Consider the following 15,651-nt stretch of genomic DNA (forward strand, 5'->3'; position numbering starts at 1 on the left):
TCACCCAGAAAATAAGCAAATCACAAACCAAACAGGCAATGTCCACATACCTAGTGCACAGCTGAGCCTGGCTGCTTTCCGGAGACCATCCAGGCTCATGCAGATGGCATCCCTCTCCTTCAGGTTCTGCTCTTTAATGCCCTCTGTGCCCAGTATGAATGCCAGTCCCTTGGAACTGCCAGCCACCCGACCAGTCAGGGGAGTAGAGAGAGTGTCAATCAAGTTCTTCCAGCAGCCAATCAGAATGAACCGTGCGAAACACATTCCTGGTGTAGCAAAGTACAAGAAATAAAAACAGCCATTTCAGAGCGGCCAGAGCATGCCCCACAAATTCCTTATAACTGTGGACATGAGACTAAATTACTCGATGAAGGCTCATCACTGACCTAAGCCTTTAGTCCAATTTCTCTCCCCACAGACCTCTGATCATTTCTGCCATTTTTGGATTTTCATTTAGATTTCAAATACCTGCTGTATTTTGCAGTTGTCTTGTCCTTTCTTGCATTTAACCTGCTGCCGACTGAAACCACCCCATCCTGTCCCAAGACCTCACATAAAACAGAAAATATCTGTAGCACGGAGTACTTTTATGTAAGGGCTTCAGGATCCTGGAGCAACCTTGCAATGATGTCACAGATTGGCACATCACTGAGTATAAATAGCGCAGTATGGGCAGTGTTATAATGTGCTGGAATGGAGGAGAATGTTGAGAGGTCATAGAGACATAGAGAAGACAGTAGTTTAGTACATAGCTCATGTGTTTCAGCCTGGTATATCTACAGTGACTGTGCACAGCAGTATGTGGTATTAATGTATAGTAAATAGTGTTACTTTACAGTCTAAGCCCAAAGTCAGTTCTTGACTTTTCCTTCTTCACAACCAGTCTGCCTTGAAGCCAATCGCATAATGTGGCATCAAACCACATGATAAGAGAGGACCACTTACTCCATCATGGATCCGCTGGCTAAAAGAATCGCTAACCAACCTCATGGGAGTTAGTTTATAGATTGCCCAGGTTGTACTGAGTGATGGAACTGGCTCTATGGTCTGTAGCCTTTGGGGGTAATAGAGGGAGAGTGGAATGAGGAGCAAACTGTACTGGCAGCAAAGTGGGATACAGGACTAATGCCTCAACTACAGGATGGTCTCATGAAATTACCCGACACCCTGTCCACAACACCACAGGGTGTGCTTAGGAGGGTTATGGTAATGTTATTGAACTAGTAATCCAGAACACAGCAGAGAGGGTTCAGAGGAGATTTAATAAAGGTGATCAATAGTTTGGTACAGTAACTAGAGAGAAATTGTTTCTAAAGACAGATGAGTGAACAATAAGGGGAACACAGGATCAATCCTAACGTGTCAACTTAAACTCAATTAATAAATCTAGAATATAAAGCAGATGTTGGTAAAAACGGCTGTGAAATTAACATTAGGAAGGGATACAGGAAATGCTGGTCATACAGTGCTGTGTAACACAGTCACAGCTGATCAAACACTTTGGTGTCTCTTACCCACACTATCCCCAGAACCCTGATAATCAAATATTTATCAACCTCTTGTTTATAAAACCTCAAAGATTGACCTTCCACAGTCCTCTGATGTACAGAATTCCAAAGATACACAACCCTCTGAGTAAAAATATTTCTCATCTTGGTCCTAAATGTTTTTAGACCCCACAACTAGGGGAACCAACTCACCTGCATCTATCATGTCTATTCCTTGAAGCATTCTGTTAAGTTTCAACGAAATCGCCTCTCATCCTTCAAAGTTCTAGACAATACAGGCCTAATTTGCCCAATTTCTCTCCATGGAACACGCTTGCCATCTGGTAACGAACCTGATAAACATTGATACTCATGAAGCCCCATCTGATTCACTAATATTCCTTTCAGGAGGTAAACCGGCCTCTTTACCTTGCACATGCCTCTAGACACACAGCAATGTGGTTGACTCTTAACTGCCCTCTGAAACAGTTTAACAAGCCAGTTCAAGGGCAAATAAGGCTGGCAACAAATGCTGACCTTTGCAGCCATGCCAACATTAGGGAACAAAGAGTGAACAGAAAAAAAAATATAAAACTCACTGCAATAATACAATTCTCCTCAACTTTCCTCTTTTCTCTTGAAATTGCCACAAATGTACTTCACCCATCTGTCACTAGAAATAGTTTCTCTCCAGCTACTGTAACAAACTATTGAGCACCTTTATTAAATCTCTTCTGACCCTTCTGTGCTGTAAAGGCAACAGACGCAGATTCTCCATTGTGGTCTTTTAAGTGAGGTTTTGACAAACCCAAACTCTCAGTGGTAACTCGAATCTAGTACTTTCCCTGTCTGAATGGCTCCACAGCATAAATTGGGAAGCTCTACCTGCAATCCCATGAGGAGCTAGAAAGTGAACTGGTTCTTCAGTGTAATGTGGCAAGATAGAGAAAGAGAGGTGATCTTACTGAAACACGCGAGATCCAAAAGTCTTGGCTGATGAAAGGATATAGGAGAGACTGGAACTTGGGGACACAGTTGAAAAATCAGGAGCCTCCCACTTGAGATTAATGTAAGGAAAGTTAATTTTCTCTCAGAGGATCTGTAAACTGTGGAAACCTCTTCCCCCGAGACAAGTGAACACTGAGTCATTGACTCAATTCAAGCCTGGGTTAGAGGGATTGAAGGGTTACTGTGAGACAAGCAGGAAAGTGGTGTTGAGGTCACAATCAGATCAGCTATCAGCTTCTTTCATGTTGGAGCAGGCTCCAAGGCTCAGTGGCCTAATCCTTCTCCTAATGTTTAAGTCTTGGGTGCTAGACCATTGCAGTTATTGGACTGGGGCCTGGTGCAGGCAGTCAGACCATTTGATCACTGAACTACTGTAATGTACTGTCTATTTTTTGATGAGATGTTTGCTTCCTGTATGGATGAGGAAAAGGGCTGTGGACAGGATGAGCCAGCTGACCCACGGCACCATGGTGCAGAAGGCTATTCAAGAGGGGGGAGCAAAAAAACAAGTAGTTGTTATCGGGGATTCTATAATTAGGGGGAACAGATAGTATCCTTTGTGAGCCGGATCAGGAGTCCCACATGGTGTGTTGCCTACCCAGTGCCAGGGTGCGGGACATCTCCGACCGGCTTGAAAGGATATTGGAGGGAGGGAGAAGATCCAGTTGTTGTGGTCCATGTTGGAACTAACAACATAGGCAAGGCTAGGAAGGAGGAGCTGTTTGAGGAGTATCAAGCACTAGGAAGGAAGTTGAAGAACAGGTCCTCAAGAGTCATAATCTCTGGATTACTGCCCAAACCACGTGCTAATTGGCATAGAGATAAGAAAATTAGGGAAATAAACACCTAGCTAAGAGATTGGTGTGGGAAAGAGGGATTCCATTTCATGGGACATTGGCATCAGTTTTGGAACCGGGGGAATCTGTGCCGATGGGATGGACTGATCTGGAACCAGTGTTCTGGTGAAAAGGATAAATAGGATGGTCACTAGGACTTTAAACTTGTGAGTCGGTGGGGGGGGGGGAAGGGAAAGGGAAAGCCACAGGGAGTATGGAGTCAAGTAAAAAGATAAGCACAGGTTAGTATGTGTGCAGAGTTTAAGTTCAAGGCAGACTAGGAATGAAGCAAAAAGGAAGGATAGCTTAGGACAGATTACTAGAGATGTTGGAAATCATGAGGATAAGAAAATCAGCATTAAAGCGCTTTACCTGAATGCTCGTAGTATTCGTAACAAAGTAGATTAATTAATGGTACAAATCATCGTGAATGATTATGATGTGGTAGGCATCATAGAGATGTGCTTGCAGGGGGTTCAGGACTGGCAGTTAAACATCCAAGGAATTACAATTTATTGAAAAGACAAGGAGGTGGGCAGAGGTTGCCTTGTTAGTTAAAAATGAAATTAAATCTATGGCACTGAATGACATAGAGTCAGATGATGTGGAATCTGCGTGGGTGGAATTGAGGAAGTACAAAGGCAAAAAAAAACATAATGGGAGTTATGTACTGACCTCCTAAGAGTGGTCAGAACCAGGGGCGAAAGATATACCACGAAATAGATAGGGCATGTCAGAAAGGCAAGGTCACGGTGATCATGGGGGACTTCAATATGCAAATGGACGGGGTGAATAATGTTGCTGGTAGATCCAAAGAAAGGGAATTCAGGGAGCAGGCTATTCTGGACTTAGTGCTATGGAATAAGCCAAACTTTATAAAAGATCTTAAAGTAAGGGAACACTTAGTAGGCAGCAATCATAATATGGTAGAGTTCAGTCTGCAGTTTGAAAGAGGGAAGGAAAAATTGGATGTAATAGTGTTACAGTTAAATAAAGGTAATTATAGGGGCATGAGAGAAGAACTGACAAAACTCGACTGGAAGTAGAGTCGAGAGGGGAAGACAGTAGAGCAACAATGGCAGGAGTTTCTGGGTGTAATTGAGGACACAGTACAGAGGTTCATTCCAAAGAAAAGAAAGATTATCCAAGGAGGGGTTAGACTGCCATAGCTGACAAAGGAAGTCAGGAAGGATGCTGCCTCACCTGCTGTGCTTTTCCAGCACCACTCTAATTTAGATTCTGGTTTCCAGCATCTGCAGTTCTTACTTTTGCCTAGAAAAAGAGAGAGCCTATAAAGTGGCCAAGAGCACTGGGAAATCAGAAGATTGGGAAGACTACAAAAACAAACAGAACAACAAAGAGAGAAATAAGGATAGAGAGGATCAAATATGAAGGTAGGCTAGCCAGTAATATTAGAAATGACAGTAAAAGTTTCTTTCAATACATAAGAAACAAACGCGAGGCAAAAGTAGACATTAGGCTGTTCCAAATTGATGCAGAAAAGCTGGTGATCGGAGATAAGAAAATAGCTGAAGAACTTAATAAGTACTTTGTGTCAGTCTTCACAGTGGAAGACAGGAGTAATATCCCAACAATTAAGGAGAGTCAGGGGGCAGAGTTGAGTATGGTAGCCGTTACAAAAGAGAAAGTGTTAGAAAAGCTAAAAGGTCAAAAAATTGATAAATCCCCAGGCCCCAATGGGCTACATCCTAGAGTTCTGAGGGAGGTGGCTGAGAAAATAGTGGAAGCGTTGGTTGTGATCTTTCAAAAACCACTGGAATCAGGGAAAGTTCCAGATGATTGGAAAATCACTGTTGTAACCACATTGTTCAAGAAAGGATCAAGACAAAAGATGGAAAATTATAGGCCGATTAGCCTAACCTCGGTTGTAGGTAAAATTCTACAATCCATCTTTAAGGATGAGATTTCTAAATTCTTGGAAGTGCAGGTTCAGATTAAAACAAGTAAACATGGATTTAGTAAGTGGAGGTCATGCCTGACGCAGCTGTTAGAATTCTTTGAAGAGGTAACAAGTAGGTTAGACCAGGGAAACCCAGTGGATGTTATCTATCTAGACTTCCAAAAGGCCTTTGATAAGGTGCCTCACGGGAGGCTGCTGAGTAAGGTGAGTGCCCATGGTGTTCGAGGTGAGCTACTGGCATGGATTGAGGATTGGATGTCTGACAGAAGGCAGAGAGTTGGGATAAAATGTTCTTTTTTGGAATGGCAGCTAGTGACAAGTGGTGTCCCGCAGGGTTCAGCGATGGGGCTGTTCACTTTATGTAATAACGATCTGGATGAATAGACTGGGGGCATTCTGGCAAAGTTTGCTGATGATTCAAAGTTAGGTGGACAGGCAGGTAGTTCTGAGGATGTGGGGAGGCTGCAGAAAGATTTAGACAGTTTAGGAGAGTGGTCCAGGAAATGGCTGAAGAAATTCAATGAGCAAGTGTGAGGTCTTGCACTTTGGAAAAAAGAATACAGGCATGGACTATTTTCTAAATGGTGAGAAAGTTCATAAAGCCAAAGTACAAAGGGATCTGGGAGTGCTAGTCCAGGATTCTCTAAAGGTTTACTTGCAGGTTGAGTCCGTGATTAAGAAAGGAAAGGTAATGTTGTCATTTATCTCAAGAGGGTTAGAATATAAAAGCAGCGATGTGCTACTGAGACTTTATAAAGCTCTAGTTAGGCCCCATTTAGAATACTGTTGCCAATTTTGGGCCCCACACCTCAGGAAGGACATATTGGCACTGGAGTGTGTCCAGCGGAGATTCACACGGATGATCCCTGGAATGGTAGGCCTAACATACAATGAATGGCTGAGGATCCTGAGGATTGTATTCATTAGAGTTGAGAAGGTTGAGGGGAGATCCTCTAGAAACTTACAAGATATTGCATGGCTTAGAAAGGGTGGATGCTGGAAAGTTGTTTCCGTTAGGCGGGAGACTAGGACCTGTGGGCACAGCCTTAGAATTAGTGAGGGTCAATTTAGAATGGAAATGAGGAGACATTTCTTCAGCCAGAGAGAGGTGGGCCTGTGGAATTCATTGCCACAGAGCGCAGTGGAGGTTGGGACGTTAAGTGTCTTCAAGGCAGAGATTGATAAATTCTTGACCTCGCAAGGAATTAAGGGATACAAGGAGAGTGTGGGTAAGTGGCATTGAAATGCCCATCAGCCGATGGGCCGAATAGCCTTACTTCCACTCCTATGTCTTATGGTCTTATTTGAAATTCTTTACCAGACTGTAACGGCAATCTTTTAACTAATTTGTAACTTACTTATTTCTAACTTATTTTTTAGACACTCTAAGTAATGCTACTACTTTTCCTTTTATTCCTCTTTGGATCCAAGATTTGTACCGAGGTATTTGTATCTAAGATGGGGCGATTACAGGCCAAGTAGAAAAGACACCTCTCCTGCTCCTCAGACCCCAGTTTCCCAATCCTCCCGCCACCCCTTGCCAGAAGCAGCTTGGCACCGCCCGCTGATCTACCTGTCCATCTTCCTTCCCAACTATCCACTCCACCCTTCCCACCAACCTATCAAAATCATCTCCTACCTGCATCCACCTGTTGCATCGTAGCTACTTTTCCCCTAACCCCTTCCCCCTATTTACTTCACAGACTCCTTCCTCCTCCCCAGTCCTGATGAAGGGCCCTGCCCAAAATGTTGACTCTCCTGCTCCTCAGATGTTACCTGACCTGCTGTGCTTTTCCACTCTTTTCTCTTCTGTGAATTCTATCTACTCTGACTCTCCAGCACCTGTCGTCTGCACTATCTCCTAGCTGCCATTAAGGGCAGGCATTGTAAGGGTTTTAACTGTACTCTTGCACTGGAGTGCACATGACAACAAAAAGGATATTCTATGACAATTTTCTGTTACCTGCAGTCACGGAATCAGGTGTGTTCTTTTCCTGGGCTAGAGGAGATTGTTCTGACGCTGTACTGACCATTTGCCCTCCTACTGCACTGCTTCCCAGGCCATCCATATCTGCAAATAAAACACAGCACAGCATTTCTTTAGCACGTTTAGTGCAGAGCTCCCACTGACACCATCATGTCTGCCAATCAATTGGAGACTGGGGTGCAAGGATTCATGTAGAACATTCCATTTTGCAGCAAAAAAAAAGCCTTTATACTCAGCAGGCAGTCTTTTTAAACAGCACACAGCAGCAAACAGTCTACAATCTATGTCAAAATTACACTACAGCAGTCTACAGAATCTAATTAAGCATTATACCACACCCAGCCTACAGAGTCCATTAAAATACTGTAGTACACTAAACAGTCCACAGAATCTATTTAAACGTTACATTACAACAAGCAGTCTGTAGGATTTATTTAAAGTAGTACAGTGTAGCCAACAGTCTATAGGATCATTTTAAGCTTTATACAGCCCCAGAATCTACTTCAATACAGCACGAGAACAGACTACAGAATTTATTTAAACAGCACATAACCGTAATCCACAGAATTTACTTAAACAATCTAGACTGCAGTCTATTGATTCTATTTGTACCATACACAACATCAAACAGGCTGCAGCATCTCTCAGCTACACTTGTTATATTGACTAAAATGAGAGCAATGCCTCCTGATAAAAGCAGGCAGATTTCTAAAGCAAAGGGCATGAAGTGAAGATAATTATACTGTACAGGTATAAAGTGAATTCCAGCAGTGCAGGCTCCAGGTATGAAGTGTGACACGTTTATTGAGGTCTTCAGATCTTGTGCAAAACAGCAAAAGGGGTGGCATGCAAGGAGGTGAAAGAACAGCAAGTGAAGTGTGAGGGGGGCTGGGTAGGGGATAGAGAATGAGGTGGAAAAAGTGGGGTTCTGAGGTGGGGCAAGTAAATAGATGGAGACCATGATGGTGACATTGCACATATACCTATGGATAAAGTGAGTGCCACGTTCCTGTATCTGGTGCACAACAATGATGTGTGTGGCACCAATGTTCTGTTCCAGTGTGAAGGGAGGAGGTACAGTGAAATTATAGCAGGAATATCCTACGTAAACAGAACCAGCCATTAGATGGAACTGTATCCTGTACTACCGTCTCGTCTGAAACAGCAGAGCAGGGCACAGCAGATTATTGCTTTGTTTCTATATTGCAGAAGCCTTTTTTTTTCAAACTACTCCTGTATATAGCAATAATATGCATTTCTTCATTCTTTTAACATCGCAAATCATCCCAAAATGCTTCCTTCTCAGGGGAAATGAGCAACCAGAACTTGACATGGAGTAACATAAGGAGATACTGGAAGAGGTGGCCAAAAAGCTGGTGAAAAGAGGGAAGTTTGAAGGAGCATTGTTAAGAGAGGAGGAGGTAGAGAGGTGGAGAGATTTAGAGAAGGAATTCGAGGATACAATACATGGGTGGTTGAAAGCACATCCACCAACAGGACAAGCAATAAGTAGCAGGGAAACAGAACTTGCCCATCTGCCCTCCATCATATATTTAGGTGAAGACTCTTTCTTTGTCTTGTTCCATGAAGCTAAGAACGATTGATGGGCAACTCACCAGTTAACATAGTGACGAAAGGCAGACCATGCTCCTCTGCCGTTCCCCAGTACCCAGCTTCTCCCAGCAGGTTCCGGTCAAGCACCTGATGGTAAAGTTCTTCGATCCAGGCCTGTGAGAGCACCATCAGAACTCGACTGCTCTGCACCTGCCTCACAAACTCCTTCTGCAGAAACACAATGCAGCTCCTCAAAGCCACTGCACAATCAGGTTGAGCAACAATGATTATTAATTCCAACCCCTTGATGCATGGCACTTTAAATAAATGGCAGCTGAGAGGGGTCTGCACACAGAGGCTCAGCACATTCTCTCGAGAGGAATGACTTTAGTGGAGACTTTTAATTGGAGTTTGTGCTATTTGTAGTTAGAAGGAAGCCGACACTTCTCTCTTAGAGCAGGACACTGGAACAACCAACAACCACAATAGGATCCAAGATGTAGTTTAATGCTTAATAGCAATTGCGTCCATGTTTCAACAGTTTGTCAGACATCATTACTAAGACTACTGGGAGACACAGATAATGTGGGTAGGAGCAAGGGGAACTAGGGGGTTGGCAGTTAACATAGCCTATTATTAGACACCCAATTGGAATTTACCCAAAGGCCAATTTGAGGAGACTCCCTGTCGGTTAACTGTGTATTCATAGGGTTATTGTCCCAGAAGTTTGCCCAGTAGGTTAGAGATCACAAAACACAGCTCAAAGTGAAATTGACAAATAGCTTATTGCATGCGATATCGCTGGAGGAGAAAACAGACTAGCTGACACAGAACTGACAGGCTGCACAAAGAATTTGATTTCTCCTCCCAGAGTGGAGGATGAGACCAGTTTTATAGTAATGCTGCACAATGACACTGATTAAGAAATGGGAAAATACAATGTTTCTGAAAATGGAGTAATTTAGTTGCAAGAGTGCTAATTGGAAAACAGTTTATCGGATGAATGTCCTGTTCCTTCACACAATGCAACATCCTGACAGTATCATGGTTCCTTTCATCTTCACAGGTAAGTATTAAAGTCTTTTCTGGAGTGGTGAGGTGCTTCCATTGTCCTGTGGTGCCTGTCTGTCCGTCCTGCTCTTTGTGTGGCTTTGCTGTTGCTGGGCTGTGAAACTGCCCTTAGGGCTTTGAGATCTCTTGTCATGTCCATGGAAGCTTAAAGTGTATTCCATTGTCTGCGGGCTGTGTGACCCAGTTCGTGAGCTGCTCGGGAATTCTGGGTGTCCTGGTACAATTTGGCCAATTTGCTTTTGTGGGCCTATCATGGGTTAGCAAATCTTTTCCTACAGTTATACAGCACAGAAACGGACCCTTCGGTCCAATCAGTCCATGCTGAACATAGTTCCAAACTAAAGATGCACTGCAGCAATTCACCAAAGATCCTTAGACAGCATTTTCCACAACCACCACCTGAATGTCAAGGTTAGCAGCTACATGGGAACACCACCCCCTGCAAGTTTTCCTCCATGCCACTCACCACCATCCTGACTTGGAAATATATCACGGTTCCTTCACTGTCGCTGGGTCAAAATGCTGGAATGCCTAATGGCATTGTGGGTCTATATACGGCAGCTGAACTGCAGCAGCTCAAGAAGGCAGCTCACCACCACTTTCTCGAGGGCACCTAAGGGTCTGATATTAAACGCTGGGCTGACCAGCGATGCCCACATTCCATGAGCACAAAATAACCAGCCCACATCTCATTAGATCCTGAGGCCAAGAGGGAAACCCTCCTATCTGGGGTGCTGTTTAATCCAAGGACCAAGTGCTTACCAGTGATGCAGGGACAGGTGCCGGTTTTTTCCGATAGTAATCACAGGCGATCAGCTTGAGATTGAGTGACAGCGCGTGGAAAGCCACCAGGTACAATCCGTCGGCATTCATCAGAGTCTGGCAGCAGGGTCCCTCACTGCTGTCAATGCCTGGAGAATGTAACAGCTCTAGAACAGACATAGACACACACAAGGCTGTCACCACAGTGGCTACTGAGCAATGGCAAGAGACTCGCAATCAATGTTACCATCACGAAATAAAATGGGGAAACCATTCCCTCTTTGGAGTGGCTCAGGGCAAGGGAAGGGGATTGGAGGGGCTCAGGGCAAGGGAAGGGGATTGGAGGGACTCAGGGCAAGGGAAGGGGATTGGAGGATGTTCTGCTGATCTTGCACGGTTCACTATAACACTTGAGTGTACTGCCTGTCAGATGCTGTACCTCAAAAGGTGCATAATTCCCCCTCTAACATTTCCATTAGAAAGCCAGAACTTGCATTTATATAGCTACCTATGTTTTTTCCCAAGATGCTTTGCAGTCACTTTTGTGGTGAGGTCACTGCTGTCATGCAGCCAACATGGCAATCAATGCATACACAGCAAGATCCTACCACAGCACCGAGATAATGACCAGATCATCTGCTGCAGTGATGTTGACTGAGGGATGAATATTGACTAGGGTGCTAGGGAGAACTCTCTCATTCGTCTTTAAAATAATACCAGGGGGCTTTCACCTCCACCTGAAAGAGCAGATATGCCTCGGTTTAATGTCTCATCCAGCAGACAGCACTTCTGACAGTACAGCACTCCCTCAGTGGCCACACAAACAACAGGAACCTGAACATGTACTCCAGTCTCTGAACTGATGACCTTTCACTCAGAACAGAATAAATAAACACCACAATAGACAGTTACCAACCTACAACGCGTCAAAGTGATACCAACAGCTTGGAACACTTTACTGCTGGTCTATGAACAGCTTTGACCCATTACACAATGAATGAGACTATCCTTTCCTTACAACGATAAGGACTTTAAGGGTTAACGAATGAGTCAGCCACTTATTCAGTAACTGCCTCTAACATGATTCTATTAAATCATCTATAGTAAATATCACCACAATCCTATTCTTTCTTCACAGAGAGATGAATGGTGGTGGTTTAACCTGAGAGTCACAACACCAGAGGCAAGGTTGAGAAGGAGAACCTCAGCCAGTGTGGGAACTGAACCCCATGCTCTGCATCACAAAACTGCCGTCCAGCCAACTGAACTAACCGACCTCCAATCTATTAGAAAGCATAAGGGGAGTTCTTCACCTGGACCAATAAAGAAATAACTTGACTTTACATTGCACCTGTTATGACCTCAGGAAGTCCCAAAGCATTCTGCAGCAATTAAGCCGAGAGTTGGAAATGTATGTCCTTCTAAGGCTCACACAGATCAGCCCCAGAGTTACTTGGGAACAGGCGATGCTTTGTATTGAAGGGGGGAGCTCTAAGAGGTGGGCACCACAGGATTTGGAGCGCACTACCTCCTCTCCTCTAACTTCATTTTAATTCAAACCCCTCTTTCTTTCTCATCCCTTCCCTTTTGTTATTGTTCCACTGCCACTAAATGTGATTGCTGGTGATTTCATATAAAGATAAACGATGAGCTCTATCTGTGTGGCATGGAGGAGTTTCCTGTATCGGCCACCTACACCATCCACTTCTTCTCCTTTACGTGTTGTCCAGACACACATTGGTATTTCCATTCTGCCTACAGGTAGTGAGGACTTTTAGAGGAAGAGCCACAGATTCACAGGGATCAACGGTACAAAGGCCCTTCAGCCCATCATGTCCACACCAGCTAAAAGCATCCACGTATCTATTCTAATCCTATTTCCCAGCACTAGGCCCATAGTCTTGTATGCCTTGGTATCACAAGTGCACATCTCAATACTTTTTCAATGTGATGAGGATTTCTGCCTCTACCACCTTTATAGGCAGAGAGTTCCCACCACCCTCTGGGTGAAAAAGTCATTCTTCACATCTCCCCTAAAACTCCTGCCACTTTCCTGGAGGTTGTGCCCCTGGTCATTGATCCGTCCATCAAAGGGAAAAGTTTCTTCCTTCCTCTACCCTATCTATGTCCCTCAAATACACCTCAATCAAGTTCCCTCTCAATCTCCTCTGCTCTAAGGAAAACAATCGCAGTGTGCCCAATCTCTCTTCATAACCAAAGCTCTCTGGTAAATCCTGCCTGTACTCACTCCAGTACTATCACATCCCCGTCTCCTCACTTTCCATCAGGGACCTGGGGTACAGTGCCCTGCAAGTGTACAATAAGGCGGTTCGGGGACTCCCAGCCCTACTGTTCACTTTGAGGTGCCATGGTATCTGTGGGTTGTGGGAGATTGCAACCCCTTTTGGATGTAGGCTTGCTCGCTGAGCTGGAAGGTTCATTTCCAGACGTTTTGTCACCCTACTAGGTAACATCTTCAGTGGGCCTTAGGCGAAGCAATGCTGAAAATTCCTGCTTTATGGTCTGGGTTTCTCAACTGCTTGACTTGCTTTTGAGGCCATGTCTGAGCCCCAGTGTTCTCAGAGAGAAGAGAGCTGAGCGTTCCAGAATCTTTTTGGGTTAGATGGGCATCACAGAGATTGGGGTGAATTATTTCCTTATCCAATGGTATTCTGATTTAGTTCCCCTAGTTTTCCATTCTAATTAATGTTACAATGCCTCATGAGCACAGTAGTAGTTTTTAATAAAGGATAAAGTAGAGCTGATCCTTCCCCAGTGTGGGATGACTCCAGGACAAAGCAGGGACATAGAAGGGAAAGGTGGAAACTGGGGTCCATGCTACACTACAGAAACTGGTGTCCGTGCTATACTATAGATTCACAACAAAACCTTTGTAAATCTAAGGCAGTCTTTTGCTGTCTAATTCAACATATGATGTTCCTTTGCAGTATAATCACTACGGTGGAAAAGTTGGCCAGCAAATTGTGCACTGCAAACACTGAACAGTAATGAGAGAAATTACCAAACAAATCTGTCTTAGTGATTACAGATAAATATGAACCAGGACACTGGGACGTCCTCGCCAATTCCCAACCCCAAAAAGATATCAAAATGATGCGAATCAAGAGGATCTTTCCAGATTTCATGGGGATATTTTACGGGAATGGCATGGTGGCTCAGTGGCTAGTGCTGCTGCCTCACAGTGCCAGGGAACCGGGTTTAATTCCATGCTCGGGTGACTGTCTGTGTGGAGTTTGCACATTCTCTCTGTGTCTGCGCAAGTTCGCTCCAAGTGCCCCCCACAGTTCAAAGGTATGCAGGTTGGGTGGATTGATCATGCTAAATTGCCCATAGTGTCCCTATGTGCAGGCTAGGTGAGTTAATGCATGGGAAATATAGGGATAGGGTAGGGGAGTGGGTCTGGGTGTGATGCTCTTCAGAAAGTCAGTATAGACTAGAGGGGTCAAATGGCCTGCTTTCCATGGCTAATTCACTTAGCCTACACATTCTTGGACACTATGGGTAACTTAGCATGACCAATCCACTAATCTGCACATCTGTGGATTGTGGGATGAAACTGAGGCACACGGAGGAAACCCACACAGACACAGGGAGAACGTGCAAACTCCACACAGACAGTCGTCCAAGGGTGGAGTTGAACCCAGTCTGGGTGCAATGCTCTTCAGAAAGTCAGTATGGATTTGATGGGCCAAAGGGCCTGCTTCCATATTGTAGAAATGCTATGTCAACCTAAAAAGAGAGCTGGAGCCTTGGTTTAACTCTCATCTGAAAGATGGCACCTCTGACAGTGCAGTACTCTCTCAGCGCTGCACAGGAGTAAGTGACAGCCTAGGTCAAATGTCCAGTCTCAGGAATGCCACATGAGCACCACATGAGCCAAGGCATTCTGCCCTCACACTGGCCAATATGGGAGCTATCTACTCTCATTCCTGTCTTTGCGACCGTCTGCTTTTTCAACGACAGCTTCAAAACTGAGTTGGCCACAAAGGGCTTATGGATTTCACAGCTTGGCCAGTCAGAAGAGTTAAGGGGTTTGGGTGGGGGTGGAGGCAGTGGTGTGGGGTACCTGACTGCAGACCCGAGCAAAACGTCGAGGCAAAACTCTGCAGGGATGAGTCGACTTCCTCTGTGTTCTGTAACGATAGGAGACGAGGGAGGAGCGTGACAAGAGACTGGACAAATATCCGGGCACTGTGCTGGTCAGCCTCCTGGTTCTTCAGGACCTTCAGCGTGAGGGTGGCTCCATGCAGCGACCTGTGACCCAGGCAGTCCCTGGGCGTTTGCTCCTCATCCGCCAGGGAACAGTTATCGGAGCCGATCTCAGAGACGTCTGACCTGCCAGAGTCTTTCTCTGCTGCCATCGAGTACTGATCGCAGGAGTCGAACTCAGTCCTGGAAATGTCCTGCTCGTCGATGCTAAAATTACTCTCGCTATACCGGGACCCGGGTGGTTTGTTCACCCTGGGGTCGACCGACAAGAAGTTGGCTAAATCCGGATAGGCGTGCATGTTGTTTCGATGGATGCCTTCCAGCGTTTCCGCCTGCTCTAGTCCCAGCGTTGGCATTTTGCTCAAGGCCTCGTTAATGTCAAGGCCAGCAGAGTAGTCCAAATGGTTTCTCAGCAGAGGGGGGTTCTCCTCCGGGGTGGTCTGCCCCATGCCCTCCTCCAGGGTGGTACGCCCGGTGTCCGTGGTGACGCTGATGCTAATGTCGGGGCTCTTCTCGTTGCTGGACTCCCAATGAGCGTGCTCGGCCGACAGGATACGTCTCTGCCACCTGAAGTCAGCCTCGCTGATCTCCATGGACTCCCGGGTGGACTCGGTGCCACCCTTCAGCTCCTCAGAGTGCTTGAGCAGGTGCCGCACCTGCTCCTCACTCAGCCCCTTCCCCTGGCTCAACTCATCGAGGGCCGCCAGCAAGGTGCAGACACAGGACACTGAGGCATAGCAGGCCTCAATCCCTCCTTTGATGCAGGCCTCTGTCATTCCGTCCATGATGCTGGTG

General features: G+C 45.3%; 1 protein-coding gene across 1 annotated transcript in view; it reads right to left on the reverse strand.

The window, feature by feature from the left end:
• Positions 1–15,651, reverse strand: part of arfgef3 (ARFGEF family member 3) — a 150,304-nt gene that overhangs the window by 63,520 nt on the left and 71,133 nt on the right. The window contains exons 12-16 of the mRNA XM_043695353.2: positions 14,714–15,645; positions 10,627–10,793; positions 8,856–9,021; positions 7,216–7,323; positions 51–266 (exon numbers count right to left, since the gene is read on the reverse strand). Coding sequence (XP_043551288.2) covers positions 51–266; positions 7,216–7,323; positions 8,856–9,021; positions 10,627–10,793; positions 14,714–15,645 — 1,589 coding nt within the window. The remainder of the gene's footprint in view (positions 1–50; positions 267–7,215; positions 7,324–8,855; positions 9,022–10,626; positions 10,794–14,713; positions 15,646–15,651) is intronic.

The sequence above is a fragment of the Chiloscyllium plagiosum genome, unplaced genomic scaffold (genome assembly GCF_037043375.1).
Source record: "Chiloscyllium plagiosum isolate Xiang-an unplaced genomic scaffold, Cpla_swu_hap1 HiC_scaffold_10, whole genome shotgun sequence".
Classification (NCBI taxonomy): Eukaryota; Metazoa; Chordata; class Chondrichthyes; order Orectolobiformes; family Hemiscylliidae; genus Chiloscyllium; species Chiloscyllium plagiosum.